Source organism: Microcaecilia unicolor, chromosome 1 (genome assembly GCF_901765095.1).
Source record: "Microcaecilia unicolor chromosome 1, aMicUni1.1, whole genome shotgun sequence".
In the NCBI taxonomy this organism is placed as follows: domain Eukaryota; kingdom Metazoa; phylum Chordata; class Amphibia; order Gymnophiona; family Siphonopidae; genus Microcaecilia; species Microcaecilia unicolor.
In genome coordinates, this window is record NC_044031.1 from 707,658,829 (window position 1) to 707,677,031 (window position 18,203).

Here is an 18,203-nt window from a genome sequence, read left to right on the forward strand (position 1 = left end):
GCAACTAACATAGCAGGATTCAAAAGAAGTTTTGACAAATTCCTAAATGGAAACGTCCATAAACATTTTCAGCAACCATTGCTTAGCTCTGGAAATGATCAATGATAAATATGCATGCATTTTGGGAACTGCCAGGCAAGGCCATCCTGAGGACTGTGCAAGAGGTGCAGCTTCTTGGCTGTGGCACAGTGGGCACAGCTGGGGTGCAAGCACTTATGGGCATATCACACAGGGTGTGATTCCAGCTTGGAATACTCCTGTTGCTAATTACAGAGACAGAATGCTAGACTCATGCACTTTATAATAATAGTTTGCTTTTCCGAGGAAAAGCAGGCTTATGTATTCTCACAAGTGGGTGATGCCGACCCGCATTGCCTGGTCCGGGACTTATAAAAAGTATAAGTAGAGCTGTGTGGAGCGCAAGACACACTCCACTGCGCATTCACGCGTGCTATCCTGCCTGCCACATTAACGCAGTCTCCGCAGTTATTTTTCTACCGTGGTGAGGAGAGGGCGTGGCTTTTTACCATCTCCTTACATTGCTCAGTCCAAAAGAGCTTTTTCGTGCCTTAAGGCAATTCTGTTTCTCCAAATTTGTGAACCCATTTGTGGAACCTCCTTTTTTTGGTTTTTCCCTTATATTTTTAGTTTGTTTTGTCCAGTTTTAAGTTTCCTTTCTTTTTTGTCGTCCAGCCACTTTTAGGCCTTGACTTCAGCTGGGAATTTTCCCTTTGTTTTTTGCCTTGCCTTGCCCCTTTGTCAGGCACCATCACGTCATTTAATTTAGCCAAGGAAGTTTTTTTCTTCCATGTCCATGAAGGTTCCCAGTGGCTTTAAGTGCTGTACCCGGTGCAATCTGTTGATCTCTGGGAAGGACACCCATTCTTGGTGTCTACAGTGTTTTGGGCCTGACCATAGCCCCACTAACTGTGTTCTCTCTCTTTGCATGAAGAAGAGGACCCAGATTTCCATAGAGGCTCAACAAGAGAAGTCCAGTTCCTGGACATCGAGGTCGCATTGGGAGATTCGCTAAGCATGGCTGCTACTAGACCCTTAGACACTGGGAGCAGTGAAGCATCGAGTGGGTCTCCTGCTGTGCAGGACCGTCCATCATCGGACCCGACCCCGAGACAACATATGGATTCAATGTCATCCTTGTTGCACCAAGAAGCCTCGAGTGAAGGCCAAGAAGCATCATAATCGGTCACCCTCAACGCTTGGTTACAGGAGCTCAGGGATGTCGAAGGATTCAACACCCGAGAAGTATCAGTGCTGGGAGGACGCTGCCCCTCCATACAGGAGGTGCCGATGCGCCAGTCTTCCAGCAGCCAAGACCCAGTTCCTGCATCGACCCCAGTGGTTCTGCAACCTGTGCCTGAGCCAGCACCCCAGCCTTTCCTGGTGTTGACCCTCGATGTGCGCTTCCAGGCCTTGCTCCTTGAGCTGCTGGATGGCCTAATGCAATGGTGTGCATCGGCATTGGAGGTGCTTGCACCTACCCTGCCTTTCATTGTGGCCCCACTTGGCACTAAGCCTGCGGTGCAGCCTCAGACACCGATGTCGCATGCATCTCCGGTGTCGACAGCCATCCAATCCAGCATTCCCTTGATGTCGGTGGAGGAAGCTTCGCTGGAGGCGGGAACTGCCTTCTCGACGCCGTTCTCAAGGGCATGGTTCCTCCACGTAAAGACAGGTTCAGTCTTGGCACTCCCATCAAGAGATATTGTCTGACACCAAAGAGGAGCGCTCATGGGATTCAGAGGAGGATCCAAGGTACTTTTCCTCAGACGAGTCTTATAGAATTCCCTCTGAACCCTCCCCTCCACCTGAAAGGAGAAAGTCACCTCCAGGAGCCTTTCATTCCCTTCTTTTGTTAAGGAAATGGCTGATGCTATTCCCTTTCCTTTGGAAGTGGAGGATGAGCCCAGGGCCAAGATGCTCGAGGTCCTGGACGACATGTCTCCTCCTAGGGAGGACTATCCTTCTCCACAAGGTACTCCAGGAAGTCCTCATTAGGAACTGGGTGTCCCCTCTGTTGGTCCTGGTCATGCTCAAGAAGATGGACACCCAGTATCGGATCCACAGTGCACCTGGTTTTAATAAGTTTCAGTTGCCTCACAATTTCATGGTGGTGGAATCTGCTCTCAAAAGAGCCAGGTGTTCCAGGGACTATGCCTTGGTGCCCCCCAAGTAGAGAAGCTAGAACCCTGGATTCTTTTGGGAGGAAGATGTACCAGGCTTCAATGCTTATCTCCTGACTACATTCGTACCAGCTCTTCTCGAGCATCCACTTGAGAAACTGTATATCATAAAGGCCATGAAAAGGTGCAAACCATACATATTTCTAGTTTGTATTTTTTAATATAAGCTATTTTGCTTTTCTTGAGCTGGGAGCAGACTTAAGAGTTGCAAGAGAATTATAAATGTGCTTTTTCTGAAAAATACCTTTCTAAGGCTGTGGTCTGATATTTGACCTATGCTAACTTGTGATAAGTTGCTGGTCAGCAGCTAAAAGCCAGAGACTCCTATGACTAAGGACACCTGCTGTAGCCAGATAATCAGAAGGAGAAGTAAGTGGGTGTGGGTAAAAACTGTATGCTAAGCAAGAAGGTGGAGGAGGCTAGTATGATGACTGCACATACCAAGGACATAGATCAACCCATATCAAATGAAAATTTATGCTTATGTGCATGAGAGGCCCTAACTGCCAATATAATAAGGGAATACATGATAGAATTTCATGGAACATCATTCATAACAGAAAACAGAATATTCTGGAAAGATGCATATTCATTAGGTAGGAAGGGTAATTATAATTAAGATACTGACGAAAGGAAGAAAAAGTATTTAAGAGGAAACAGAACTGAGGATGGCGAGCCTCAGTGTGTCCACTAGGAGATGGACATATTGACAGATCCCAGGGAAAACTCTGTTTTAATTTGCTACATATTATACTATATTGGGAGTTTATTTGTTAGTATTTCAATAATTACTGATTGGCTTCTTTGACAATTTTAATAAACATTTATTATGTCTAATACTTATTTAGTAGCCAGAGTTTTTCTTGCCTGGAATTCTGCCTGGGGGAGTAAAGATTTACTCCTTCAGAAGGTTACTTCTGTCTCAGAGGCAAGACAGAAAGTGAACTGTGCGCAAGTTGTCGGACCTGGCTGAGACGCTCCCTCCAGAGCAGGCAAAGTCACTTTGCCAGTTGGTCAAGCAGCAGAAGGCGTGTCGAAAGTTCTTGGCTAGGGGCACTTATAATACTTTTGATGTGGCATCCAGGAGCTCTGCTCAAAGTATAGTAATGCGCAGACTCTCGTGGCTGCATGTTTCTGACCTGGAACATTCTGTTCAGCAGAGATTGGCGGATGCCCCATGCCGGGGGGATAGCCTTTTTGGAGAGAAGGTTGAAGAGGTCGCTGACTAAATCAAAAAAGCATACTGATAACAATCTCTTCTGTCTCCCACTGGGCACCTTCTGCATCTACGTCCTCAGCTAGGAGGAGTTTTGGCAAACCAAGGAGGAGTACCTATTACTATCGGAGGTGTAGGTACAACCCTTCGGCTCACCAGCCTGTTTAGGCTCAGGCTCAGCCTCAGCCCCAGCACACTCATTCATGTCAACAGCATGCGCCTAAGGCCCTTGCTGCTCCCCAGTCAAAGCAAGGGATGAGTTTTTTATTGGCTCCAGCAGAGCAGAGCCGCAGTAAAAATGTCCGTCCCATTTGACTTGCTGGTTGAAGTTTTTCCACAAAAGGTGGTCTCTTATAACCTCCAACTGGTGAGTTTTTCAAATAGTCTGACTCGGATACTCACTCAGTTGGTTTCAAAAACCTCCAAATTGCCCACTGAGAGCTCATTCATTCAGCTCTCAGCACAGGCAGGTACTTGCAGAGGAACTGCAGGCCCATGCGATCGAGCCTGTTCCACCAGGGGAAGAAGGGTGTGGATTCTATTCCAGGTACTTCCTTGTGCAAAATAAAACTAGGGGGATGCATCCCATTCTAGACCTAAGGGCCCTGAACAAATTCCTAGTCCGAGAAAAATTCAGGATAGGCACCCTTCTCCCAATGATTCAGAAAAACAAAATTGGCTATTCTTCCTAGACTAAGTATGGATATGCTCACATCCTGATTCTTCCGGAAGTATCTTCAATTTTGGTTGGGAACACATCACTTTCAGTACCATGTGTTACCTTTTGTCCTCGCGTCAGCTCCCGGGGGTTTCACCAAATGTCTAGCGGTGGTTGCAGCATCGTTACACAGACTGGGAGTCCATGTGTTCCCATATCTTGACGATTGACTGGTAAAGAGCACTTCTCCTGATGATGCTCAGGAGTCCATGTGGATGACTATTCGGGTGCTCGAGCTACTAGGGTTCATTTTAAACTACCCCAAATCCCACGTTCACCCTGTCTAGCGATTGGCTTTTATAGGAGCCCAGATGCATCTCTCCTGGGCTAGGGGAGCTCATGTAGATGGACTTCACACACAAAGTGTTTGGTCCACCCAGCTTGTAGATAGTAAGCCCATCTCTGGACAGCCTCTAGTTTTCGCTTCATAAGAAGTTTGCTTTTGTCAAAGTCCCCTGTCAAACCTCCACCAGTGTCATGCGATCTCAACGTCGTTCTCACCCAACTGATTAAAGCTCCTTTTGAGCCACTGAATTCCTGCCATCTGAAGTACATGACCTGGAAGGTCATTTTCTTGGTGGCTGTTACTTCAGCTTGTAGTGTCAGTGAGCTTCAGGCCTTAGCAATGGATGCAGCTTATAAGTTTCATCACGACAGAATAGTTCTCCACACTCACCCCTCAGTTCCTGCCAAAGGTGGTGTCAGAATTCCATCTGAACCAGTCGATTGTCTTGCCAACATTCTTTCCCCAACCTCATGCCCATCCTGGCAAAAGCAGCTTGCATACCATGGATTACAAGAAAGCATTGGCCTGCTACATGGAGCGGACCAGGCCCCACAGACAGTCCACCCAACTTTTTGTTTCTTTTGATCCCAACAGGATGGGGGTTGCCATTGGGAAAAGCACCATTTCTAATTGGCTAGCAAATTGGCTAGCAGGAAGCCGGCAAAAGAATCAGTTGGACCACTAGATGACCGAGGAGTAAAAGGGGCAATCAGGGAAGACAAAGCTGTAGCAGAGAGATTACATTAAATTTTTGCTTCGGTCTTCACCGAGGAAGATTTGGGCGGGATACCAGTGCTGGAAATGGTATTCGAAGCTGACGAGTCGGAGAAACTTAATGAATTCTCTGTAAACCTGGAGAATATAATGGGGCAGTTCTACAAACTGAAGAGTAGCAAATCTCCTGGACCAGATGGTATTCATCCCAGAGTACTGATAGAACTGAAAAATGAGCCTGCGGAGCTATTGTTAGTAATAAACAATTCTTCCCGAGGGCAACCTTTCGCAACCTGATACAATCAATGGTATTAAGCCACTTACACTATTGCAACGGAATCTATGCGGGCTGCAAAGAACAAACCTTAAAGAAACTTCAGACTGTGCAAAACACGGCAGCAAGACTCATCTTCGGAAAGACACGATTCGAAAGCGCAAAACCCCTCCGCGAAAAACGTCACTGGCTTCCAATCAAAGAACACATTGCCTTCAAAATATGCACTATGATTCACAAAATTATCTACGGTGAAGCACCGGGATACATGACAGAACTAATTGACCTTCCATCCAGAAATACATCCGAATCAACACGTTCGTACTTAAATCTACACTACCCGCGATGCAACGGACTCAAATGTAAATCAACCTATGCATCCAGTTTCTCTCACATCAGCGCACAACTATGGAACGCACTGCCAAAAGCCCTGAAAACTACTTACGACCACCTACAATTCAGAAAAGCGCTAAAAACTCACTTGTTTAAAAAAGCATATCCTACCGACCCAACATAACCAACAGATTCCCCGCAACACAACATCAATAAAGAATGTAATGGACATAACACAATTCTTCCATTGAACGATCCCCTAATGTGGCAGTGCCACATGCAGGGCCGGTCTTAGCAAGTGCGGGGCCCTGTGCAGACCAATTTGATGGGGCCCCATCCTAGCCCCACCCTAGCTCCACCCCACTGAGCTCCCTCTGAGCTCCAGGGCTGCCACCCCTACCTCTGAGCTCCAGGGCCGCCACCCCTCCCTCTGAACTCCCTCCAAGCTCCAGGACCATCCCCCCTCCCTCTGAGCTCCCTCCGAGCTCCAGGGCCCCCTCCCTCCCTCCCTTTGAGCTCCAGGTCCCCCTCCCTCTGAACTCCAAGGGCCCCCCTTCCTCCACTCCAAGGCCTGCCCTCTCTTCCAGCTCCAAGGCCCCCCCTTCATCCGAGGCCTCCCTCCGAGCTCCAGGGGCCTCCCGCCCTCCCTCTGAATTTTAAAAATCATCTTACCTTGTCGGGTTACAACGGCAGGCAGCAGCAGTGAAAAGCATGCAAGCTCAGCGCTTCAGGAGCCTTCCTTTCTCGCTCTCAGCTCTGGTCCCGACTCCCGACCTCATTTCCTGATTCCACAAGGGCGGGACCAGAGCTGAGAGAGGGAAGGGAAGGCTCCTGAAGCACCGAGCAGCTCGCACGCTTTTCACTGCTGCTGCCTGCCACTGTAACCCCAACGAGGTAACTTAGATGACTTTTAAAATTCGGAGGGGGACTGGAACTCAGGCGGTTGGGGCGGAGTTCAGGGGCGCCGTGCGGGGTCTCCTTGAGCGCGAGGCCCTATGCGGTCGCCTCGCCCTAAGACCGGCCCTGGCAACATGAACTTTATCTTTATTCTACCACACCATCACTTTGTATTTGTTTAACCCGGAGCTTGTAAACACCTCTCCGGCGCTATGTAAGCCACATTGAACCTGCAAATAGGTGGGAAAATGTGGGATACAAATGTAACAAATAATATGTAATTTATCCTTAAAATCAAGCATGGTACTGGAAGATCGGAGGGTGGCCAATGTAACGCCGATTTTTTTAAAAGGTTCCAGAGGAGATCCAGGAAATTATAGACCGGTGAGTCTGACGTCTGTGCCGGGCAAAATGGTAGAGACTATTATTAAGAACAAAATTACAGAGCATATTCAAAAGCATGGATTAATGAGACAGTCAACATGGATTTAGTGAAGGGAAATCTTGCCTCACCACTCTACTACATTTCTTAGAAGGGGTGAACAAACATGTGGATAAAGGTGTGCCGGTTGATATTGTGTATCTGGATTTCCAGAAGGCGTTTGACTAAGTACCTCATGAAAGATTCCAGAGGAAATTGGAGAGTCATGGGATAGGAGGTAGTGTTCTATTGTGGATTAAAAACTGGTTAAAAGATAGAAAACAGAGAGTTAGGGTTAAATGGTCAGTATTCTCAGTGGAGAAGGGTAGTTAGTGGGGTTCCCCAGGGGTCTGTGCTAGGACCATTGCTTTTTAACATATTTATAAATGACCTAGAGTTGGGAGTAACTAGTGAGGTAATTACATTTGCTGGTGACACAAAGTTATTCAAAGTCATTAAATCGTGGGAGGATTGTGAAAAATTATAGGAGGACCTTATGAGACTGGGAGATTGGGTGTCTTAATGGCAGACGAGTTTAATGTGAGCAAGTGCAAAGTGATGCATGAGGGAAAGAGGAACCCGAATTATAGCTATGTCATGCAAGGTTCCACGTTAGGAGTCACAGACCAAGAAAGGGATCTAGGTGTTGTCATTGATGATACGTTTGAACCTTCTGCTCAGTGTGCTGCTGCAGCTAAGAAAGCAAATAGAATGTTAGCTATTATTAGGAAAGGAATGGAAAACAAAAATGAGGATGTTATAATGCCTTTGTATCGCTCCATGGTGCGACCGCACCTCGAATATTGTGTTCAGTTCTGGTCGCCGCATCTCAAAAAAGATATTGTGGAATTAGAAAAGGTGCAGAGAAGGGCGACGAAAATGATAAAGGGGATGGGACAACTTCCCCAAGAGGAAAGGCTAAAGCAGCTAGGGTTCTTCAGCTTGGAGAAAAGGCGGCTGAGGGGAGATATGATAGAGGTCTATAAAATAATGAGTGGAGTTGAACGGGTAGATGTGAAGCGTCTGTTTATGCTTTCCAAAAATACTAGGACTAGGGGGCATGCGATGAAGCTACAATGTAGTAAATTTAAAAGTAATTGGAGAAAATATTTCTTCACTCAACGTGTAATTAAACTCTGGAATTCGTTGCCGGAGAATGTGGTAAAGGCGGTTAACTTAGCAGAGTTTTTAAAAGGTTTGGACGGCTGAAAAGTCCATAGACCATTATTAAATGGACTTGGGGAAAATCCGCTATTTCTGGGATATGCAGTATAAAATGTTTTGTACTTTTTTGGGATCTTGCCAGGAATTTGTGACCTGGATTGGCCACTGTTGGAAACAGGATGCTGGGCTTGATGGACCTTTGGTCTTTCCCAGTATGGCGATACTTATGTACTTAATCCCCAGAATTTTGATCTCAGGTGTTAACTGATATGTGTGCTGATTTATTGTAAAAGATGTCAGAAGTGGATCTGGATTGCTATCAAACAAAATTAATTCTGTTTTTTTGGTGTTTTAATTTAAATTGTTGCATCTCTGAATAATTCCAGTTTCCATAAGTAGAGGAGTGTGGTAGCCGTGTTAGTCCACTCTTAAGGTTATCAATAGAAATCAAACAAAATAAAACGTGGAAAAGAAAATAAGATGATACCTTTTTTATTGGACATAACTTAATACATTTCTTGATTTGCTTTCGAAGGTTGCCCTTCTTCGTCAGAAAGGACTTAACATATAAACCATAAAGCTGTAGGTCTCTGTTGATCACCCCACCCCTCACCTATCCACACCCATCCTGTTAGAATATCAATGATATGCTTTGATGTCCCCATGCATACCTCCGACCCACCCCCATCCTCCCACCCTGCAGACTGTCATAGTAATGCTTGAATGTTTTCACTTATATACACTGTCAGCTAGCACAGTTGCTTATTTCCGATCTGACGAAGAAGGGCAACCTTCGAAAGCTAATCAAGAAATGTATTAAGTTATGTCCAATAAAAATGGTATCATCTTATTTTCTTTTCCACGTTTTATTTTGTTTGATTTCAGTTTCCATAAGCAATGAAAAATGAAGCGGGATCAGAACAGTAATATCATCCGCATAATTATATGATTGAAAGCCAGCCCCATTTAATTCATAACCCAAAGAGTGCAATAAGACATTGAACAGTATAGATGACAACGGGGAGCCCTGAGGGAACTCCACAAGAGTTCCATCAGCATTCAAATTATCGTGTGATTTATTTAAAAAGCCTTTAGACAAACGACCCGAGATCCCCAAGTCATCAAGAACTTGTACCAATAACTTGTGATTGACTAGGTCAAAAACACTTGAAAGGTCAAATTGGTTTTTTTCTTTCCTTCACTCATATTGAGTATTACTGTATCTATTAACAAACTCAGTATGGCTGGTTTTATGTTCTTATGTTTTTTTACCTCCCCATATGGAGTTCACTTTATTAGCTTAATAATAGAACTGAGTCATGCCATGGGAAAGCATGGTCAGTGGGGCATTCAGGTGTTCCTAGGAAACATATTCATATTGGCACTATCTGATGATATTTCCCAACAGTGTGACTGGTGATTCTCCTGCCTTCAGAACACCTGGCACACATAAGCACCTTTTCTTTCTGTTTAGTACTCTATACTTTATGTACTCTAACCTTTTCTATTTGCATTTTAGGGCTTTTTTGAGCTAATACCACAAGATATCATCAAAATATTTGATGAAAATGAACTGGAGGTAAACAGTCTTCTAAATTTCTGTAGTAGTATTTGTTCCTGTATTGTTTTCTTATGTTGTTTGTTTTCCTGTTTTATGTTTAAATCATTTTTATTAATGAAGAAATGATCACCAAGAAATAAACTCCATAATACAATAACACATATTGTATACATAGAACCTAACAATAAAGAGGATGGTACCCTGTCTCCCCCCCCCCCCCCCCCCCAGCCTATTAATTGTAATGTCTCAACTGTCCATTCCCACGTGGTAGAGTACAAGTATACTACTGGAAATTTAAGATTCAACTGCACACTGCTGGTGTTAGTACACCAAAAAGGTTCCCATACCTTACGAAAGGTTTTTCCTGTTTTATATTTCCCTATAGTTGCTCATGTGTGGGCTAGGAGATGTTGATGTGAATGACTGGAGAGAACATACAAAATACAAGAATGGCTACAATGCAGGGCATCAAGTTATTCAGTGGTTTTGGAAGGTAAACTTTTCATTTTATTTGCCTACCTGTGTTACACACAAAAATAAATTTTTTGACAGGTTTATCTTGATGGGGCAGCTAGAAAAATAGCTGGATACAATGTCCTTCTCTAGGGCAGGAGTTCTCAATCCAGTTCTTAGGACACTCCCAGTCAGATTTTCAGGATACCCACAATGAATATGCATGAGGTAGATTTGCATACAATGAGGGCAGTGCATTCACATATCTCATGCATATTCATTGTGACTGCCTTGAAAGCCAGACTGACTTGGTGTGTCCTGAGGACTTGGATGAGACCCCCTGCCCTAAAGTGAACATTTGGGAATTTGAACTAGAATTAAAATTAATTTAGAATCTGTTTATCAGTATGTGCTTTGGTGTAGTACTAAAAATATTTAAAGTTCTCCGAGGACAAGCAGGCTTAATTATACTCGCAGGTTGGCTGTTAAGTAATATCATCAGACTTAAAATAAACTAGGGGTCAAATTTGGGAGAAATGAGCCTTTCAGGTAGAAGCCAGTAATCCTATTCCATAGCTCAATTTAAAGGCAAGTTCATTTGTGCTTTGTAGAGAAACTATTTTTTATATTAATGTGTTTTAGTTAATAAGGTTTAAGAACTGCAAGAAGCAGAGATTTGAGATATAATACTGTGGTCTAAAGCAGCAGTAGCATCAACATGATTTTAGGTATTGTGTTTAAGTTACACACATTAGCTGTCTGTCTTGAAATTTGTTTAAATCTATTAGAAATGAAAAATGTAAATCACAACAATGGATAACAATCGGTAATTTTTCTCCTCCCGAACAATATCAACCCCCTATCCTCCGCTATACCCTATTACTCCCATACAAAAGATATCTTAAAGTAAGCAAAATAAACTATACCACTCCCCCCCCCCCCCCCCCCCACAATGGACCGTCTGTAAGTTGGCCAACAGAAAACAGAGAGGCATAGATGGCCACTCACCCTATTTGTTCAAAACCACAGTTCATTATTTATTTGTGACATTTATATCCCACATTGTCCCAAACAAGTTTGAGTTCAATGTGGCTTACAATAAACAAAGAATAATGCATAAGAAAGTAATTTGCTGTAAGAATCCAATTTTGCTATACAATATCATAAACATACTGGGATAGCTATAGATATTTAACATTTAGAAAATCTATTATGAATGAGAAATATATGAAATAAATCTTACATGTAACCCTTGTTTCATTATCTTATTCATTATCATAGCGCCCCCACAAGGACTGAGCATAGGGTTCCCATATAGACTAAAAAATCTTTTATGCTTCAGGGTCATAAGCACATCTCGCATTTCCAAAATCATCAGACTATGGAAAGCATTTCTCCAATGTAGATACGCAGTGGAAGTGACTGCATCCAGAATTGAAAAATACATTTTTTCCCCATTTTAAACACATTGTTTAAAAGCATGTGCGCCTCCTATCCTGGACTCCACATATTTCCAGTAGCCCAAAAAAAAGGGCCCTTGAGCATCAGGTTATAGACCTCCCCAACACACATGCTAGATATTGCGCCGTATTTGCTCAAAACGTATGTATGTGTTCACACTCCCAGAAGGCATGCAAGAGGATACTCTCCGCTACACAAACAAAACATTCACCACTATATATTAGCACAGGAGAGAGTGTTCCAAACATCCCAACAATAAAGTTATAATATTAAAACTGTAACATATAATCAAGAAAGGGAAGAAAAGTCTCTCAGACCCAATGAATGCCCTTATAGGTAGAAAAACCTCCCCTTCACTGCTTATATTGTGTTGTAACTTTAAACAGTCTCTTCAAAAATTGTTTACTTAAGAATTCAAAAGTCTCTTCTAGGAATGTTCCTTAGACCAAAATTCAAACAATGTTCATGGACAAATATAAAAAAAAATTCTTTTAAACACTTATCTGAAATAAGCTTTCCCACTACAAGTGGATGGGGAGATGGTAAATAACAGGTATAGCTGTAGGAACATATCCCACCCAGCAAGCTTCTAATTTGGAGAAAGAAGCCCTCGTTAAGATGTGGAAATGACATACCCACAAATGGGCACTGGGTACCAGAGTTGGAGTAGTTTGCAATGCTCAAGTAAAATCAGCCATAGTTAACACACTTTAGTACTTGCTGTCATGTCTGTGGCCGTGACCACCCTCAGCCTTACCTTCTTTCTGGGGGTCAGCAGCTCTGCTGGCTTCTGTCTGTGTTTGTGTTAGTCTTGTCTCTGTCCTGGTGTGCTGGCTACTTCCAGCATGAACCTGATTGCTTCACTAGACCTCACCTGTGTGGGCTGTGCCTCTCTAGGGAGCCAGCATCTAAGATGGCTGCCACCGGCTCTATACCAGCTTCCAAGATGGCTCCTGCTATTCTTTCCTGTGGGCTCACTTCCTATGTGTGTCAAGCCTCTCTTTGGGGTCAGTGTACTTCCTGCTTCTGTCCTACTGCTGGTGACTCATCAGTGAGAGCCTTCAAAAGGAAGTGCTGTGCTTGCAGTCAGGACCTTCGCATTAGTGTTATGCTCTTAGGCCAAGTCAGGTTAGTAAGTGTCTGCTGCATTACTGCTTAGCCTCTCTCTGGGTTCCAGCCCAGTTCTTTTCTGTGTCTGTGTCTCTGTTGTCCTTCCGTGGGGGGGTCTTCCCTGCCACTGTCTGTCTGTGGACTGCGGGTCCTTCCTGGCTTACCCTGTGTTTGGGGTGAAGCCTCTGCTCCAGGCTTACCCTGTGTTGGGGTGAAGCCTCTGTTCCTGGCTTACCCTGGGTTGGGGTGAAGCCTTTGTCCGGGTTTGTTCTCTGTCTGTATGCGAAGCCTCAGCCTTTGTGGGTTCCCCAGTCAGTGTGTGGAACGGCTGTGGCTTCAGACCCTTGGCCTGTTCTTCCTGGTTACTCTGTTTGCTGTGCTGCCTGCCCAAAACCCTTGACCTGTTATTCTTGGTTTGCTCTCTTTACCCTGAACCCTGCCTTGCCTAGCCGGTGTGCCTTCCCTGCTTGTATATCCTGAGGATATATCCTGAATCCTGTATCTGTCTGGCTAGTGTGTTTTCCTGGGTGATTTCCTGTATCCTGTCTCCACCTAGCTAGAGGGTGTACCCTGTGGGTATTCCCGGATCCCCGCTCTGCCTAGTGTGTTGCTGCCCTAGTCCTTGCTCGTGCTAGCTTCTGTATGCCTTGTGTTCCTTGGTCTGTCTTCTGGGTCTTGCTAGTGGCTGTGCAGCAGCACACTGTCTGAGTCTAGTTCCGTGCCCTGTCGCCCTCGTGTATCCCAGACCCAGGGTGGGTCCTCTGGATCTTCAGTTCCTGCCTTATCCTGCAAGTCCTGCTGGCCGCCTGCACTTCGGAGCTCAACTCCGGAGGAACGGTGGCTAGGTGCAGGTGAAGCTGTTCCTGTCTCATCTGTTCTAGTTGCCTGCCTTGTACTACTCCAGTCCAGAGTTCCAGTACTGCTCTTCTGTGTTTCCAGTCCTGAGGTGGTCTTGCCTGCCGCTGCCGCTCCTCGGCAGTGGCCCAAGGGCTCACGAACTTCAGTCCTGCCTCGAGGACCTGACAGAATGCCAAGGCCCTCGAGAACGCAACACTTGCATACTATAGGACAACAAATTTTCATACAACCTTATGCAAGGACGTGACTGACAAACAATTCAGTGCTCATACATCCACAAGTTTGGGGAATAGGCCCAGTGACATGTTCTCCCTTTGCATGGCTTGTACATCATGAGCCAGTTGCAAATATGCATAAAAAGTCAGTGTTTCATATAGCAGGGTTTTGCAGAAACGTCCCCCCAACATTATCATATGTCCATCCCTCCTCAGAACATGTTCTAGAGTTGTAATGCATAAAAGGCAAGCCCGATTATACAACTCAAGGTAAGGTGAGCCCATGCGCCCTAATTTCCAATTACCCTGCAACTTATCAATCTTTAACTTCAGTTTCTTCCCACCCCACAAAATCTGATGACCAGTCTTTTGACTACATGTAAGTCTTTTCTTCATTAGAGTGATGGGGATATACTATAGAACATAAAGCTGCATCATTCTGTAAAGGCCCATCCTCCCATTAAATGTTAAGGCCAAAGTACTCCATGTGGTTAGTTAGTTCTGTATGAATTGAACTGACTGAGGGATATGATATACGCATTTAGGTTAAGAAGGTAAGTGAATACCTAAGTATCGAAAGAAGCCCACTGACCAGTGGAAGGGAAGTTCATCCCCCCAGCCCTCACTGAGCGTGCCTTCTATAAAGGCTTCTGATGTGGCCATATTTAAACACAGAAAAATCCCCCTATTCTGTGAAGCTGTCCAGCAGGGCTGAAAGAGAGGTATGTGGTTGCATAAGAAATACTAAGAGATCTGCAAGAGGCAAAATTTTAAACTCTGTCTCCAATTCAGACATCTGTCCTGATATTTAATATCTAGGCCCATATTGAGTAAAACATGTTTCTAAGGTCCCTATATTATGAATGATCATAATGAACCTAAGTAAACAAAGGCTGCTCAGTGTTAATCCTTCTCAGTAATGCATGGCAGCTGAAGAATTGACTCAAGAAAGGCACTTTTCAAATCAGAAAACATAACTAACTTAATATGTATGCCATGTTTTTGGAAAAAGTAAAATAATATAAGAAACTAAGAATAAAGCAGTGGGGATGTAATAGAGCCAGTAAACAGACACATTGAATTGAAGTAACAGTGCAAACCAGATTCCTCACAAGAGACTGCAATTTTCATGTTGTGAAACATGAAAATTGTACACCATTAACAAATTTATGTAAGCTACATTGAGCCTGCAAATAGGTGGGGGGGGGGGGGAATGTGGGATACAAATGCAATAAATAAATAAAATAAATAAAACCTAATTAGCAGGAATGTGACTGTAACAACCTGATGAAAATAAGCAGTTATCAATGCAGTTGGACAGAATGCCCTTGCTCCGCCCCAGCATTATCCAAATAGTGCTGTAGCAGTCTGTAAGAATTTTCAGCACACATTCACAGATAGGACACTTATCCATATAGTAAGATGGGTAAAGGGTCACGAATTAGAGGGGACCAGATGCCATGGCATTATCAGTTTATTTGATGAATAAGGTGGTTCCGTTGGATAAGGGGGTGAGAATTTGTGATGATCAACAGATAGAGTTGGAGGGTCATGTTCCTGAGTTGAAATGGGTAGAGTTTGATGAGATGGGATGCAAGAAATGACCAGGGTTGTCTCGATGAATACCCCTACTCGGTCTGTATCGGACCCTTGTTCTTCAGGTGTAAGTCTTGAGATGGCTAGTAAACTTGCTGTACCATTGTCATGTGTAGTGAATAAGTCTTTTAGCAAAGGTAGGCTGCCAGCTGCTTGTAAGCAAGCTACGGTAAAACCATTATTAAAGAATTAGAAATTGGATCGCAAAAATATTAGTAGTTATAGACCTATTTCTGTTGTCCCATTATTGGAGAAGGTGATTGAGAAGGTTGTTTTAAATGTAGCTTGAGGCCTTTTTGTGGAAGAAAATAAATGTTTGAACAGGTTTCAGTATGGGTTTAGAAAGGTTCATAGTGTAGAGACTTTGTTACTTTCGACTTTGGATACATTGAGGAGAAGGTTGGATCAGAACCAATGTTATTGTTTGATTCTTTAGATGTGTCGTCCGCTTTTGACTTTGTTCTTTTGAAGAGATTGCATATGTTGGGTATAGGGGGTTTGGTTTATGATCAGTTTACTCTTTTTTTTGTTGTTGTTGGAGTGGGTTTTATTTGTTCAAAGTGGGGAGGGGCGTTAAAACCTGTCCCTGTTTTGAGAGGAGTGCCACAGGGTTCTGCTTTATCCGTGCTCTTGTTTAATATTTATGTGACTCCATTGTGTGATGTTCTTGAGTCTCTGGATGTGGAGTATTGGCTATATATGCCGATGACATTCAATTTTTTTTCCCAGTAGATGGGTGGGAGGAGGAGTTGTCTGAGCATCTCACATCGTATATGAATGTAATGTGTAAACAGATGGCAGCTAATATGCTTACTTTGAATGTGGATAAAACTGAAATTCTTGTGGTTGGGAGAGTGATGAATGAGTGTTGGCCTCAACTGTTCATGTGGGGGGTCTATACATTTACATGTGAAGAAGGAAATTGTTGGATGCGACGTTAGATTCCACTCTTACGATGAAAAAAGAAATCCTGCATGTGGTTGAATCAGCATTTCATCAATTGTATGTACTGTTTCGATTAAAACCTATTGTAACCCAAGGGGTTAAATAATCTTAACTGGGCTGAATAAGGGTTCTATTCAGTGACATCACTCTCAGACATCACTCAGCTGAGCAATTGGTTGTCTGGGAAACGGCTTGCTGGGCAGTTGGGAGGTGAGTTGGACACTGTTCAGACGTGTAAAGAAGGGTCTGAGAACAGTGGTGTCTTAAAATCTGTGTTAAAATGGATTTTAGGTGATTGAAGGTTGAAAGTGTGTGTGAGTGATGTAATTTGTGTTTATTAGTTGTTTTAAAAGCCTTCCGCGTGTTGTGGCTTTGCTAGGAGAGAGTGCCTGCTGCTGATCAGCTGTGACTGAGTTATTCTAAAAGCTTGATCATTTAAAAAACTGTAGTATTTATAAGCCAGGGGTTGCCTGATTAATAGAAGAACACTTTTTGATAATAAGAAAAGCCATCTCTAGCGGTTCCAAGATGGCGCTCTGACTGGTTGCACCCGAGTTAGCTGCTGAGGTGACTCTGTAGTTTTTTTTGCTGATTTCGCCGCTTCTGCAACCTCTTTGATGGGGAAACGGAGGGGGAAAGTTAAGGAGCGTTCCTCGGCTCCTGAAACGTCCTCGGCGCTACGGCAATCGACTCTTCAGTTCCCGAAGCAACTACCGGGACCTCGGGGAACTTCGACCCCCTCTGCCGCTCTCGACGCATCGGCGTCGATCGAAAGCGCCGACGGGGCTTCTCTGAGCCCTGTAGAACGCATTGCCCCGCCTCAACCCGGAAGGGAATCGCCGGCAGCCCAAGCAGGGAAGGAGAACGTAAACGCTCAGCCAAGCCTGCTCGAGGGAAGGTCTGCGACGATAGAAAATGAAATCCAACTGAAAGAAACACTTCTTCAATCAGCCTCTCAGGTACTTCCTTTGGAAATTGTTTCTAAACTTTCGCAAGTTGGTATTCAGACTCAACCCTTTCCTGGAAATTTAGGCGTGATTAAACCTGCAATTGTGACACTTGAGTCACTATGGGACATGGTGCATAATATTCAGGTCTCTATGCAACCTTCAATAAAAGAAAATACTGAACATATTAAAACTATTTCTCAAGCTGCGCTACTTCAAGCACAGGCATCAGCACAACAGGCCTTGAAACTGGAAAATTTACATATTAAATTACAAGAGAGGGGAACTTTGGAGTCAGCTTTGATTAAGGATAATATTTTTCTTCATAAACGGACAGAATACCTGGAGAATCAGATTCGGAGACTTAATCTTAGGTTTCTCAACTTCCCTAAGTCGCCTTTAATTTCACCGATTGAAATGGCTAAGAAATATATTGTGGACATTCTAGGAATGGACAAGGATTCATTGCCCCCCATAACACGGGCCTATTATATCTGGAACCCACAAGGGGGTGATGGACATCTCCCAGGGAAAGGGGATGGAATGAATTTAACTTCATTCCTAGAGAGCTCACTGGAGATTGTTACACAGAGGTCTACGTTGCTTGTTACTTTTGCTTTGGAGCCAGATCGTAATGCAATATTAAGACTTTCCCTAAGACACTTAGAAAACCTGTTTATGGGATCAAAGGTCCGTGTTTTTCCTGATCTCTCAAGACCCACTCAAGTTAGACGCAGGGCCTTTTTGGAAATGCGTCCGAGAGTGTTGGCCATGGGAATAAATTTCACTTTACGATTTCCTTGTATTTGTAATTTAATGCTTGAGGGTAAACA

The 18,203-nt window shown here is 43.9% G+C and overlaps 1 protein-coding gene across 7 annotated transcripts in view; it reads left to right on the forward strand.

Annotated features, from left to right (window-relative positions):
• The window catches only part of NEDD4 (NEDD4 E3 ubiquitin protein ligase), a 578,822-nt gene that overhangs the window by 541,744 nt on the left and 18,875 nt on the right, over positions 1-18,203 (forward strand). For all 7 annotated transcript variants that reach the window (XM_030189078.1, XM_030189079.1, XM_030189080.1 and 4 more), the window contains 2 exons: positions 9,744-9,803; positions 10,171-10,278. In XM_030189078.1, the coding sequence (XP_030044938.1) occupies positions 9,744-9,803; positions 10,171-10,278 (168 nt within the window). The remainder of the gene's footprint in view (positions 1-9,743; positions 9,804-10,170; positions 10,279-18,203) is intronic.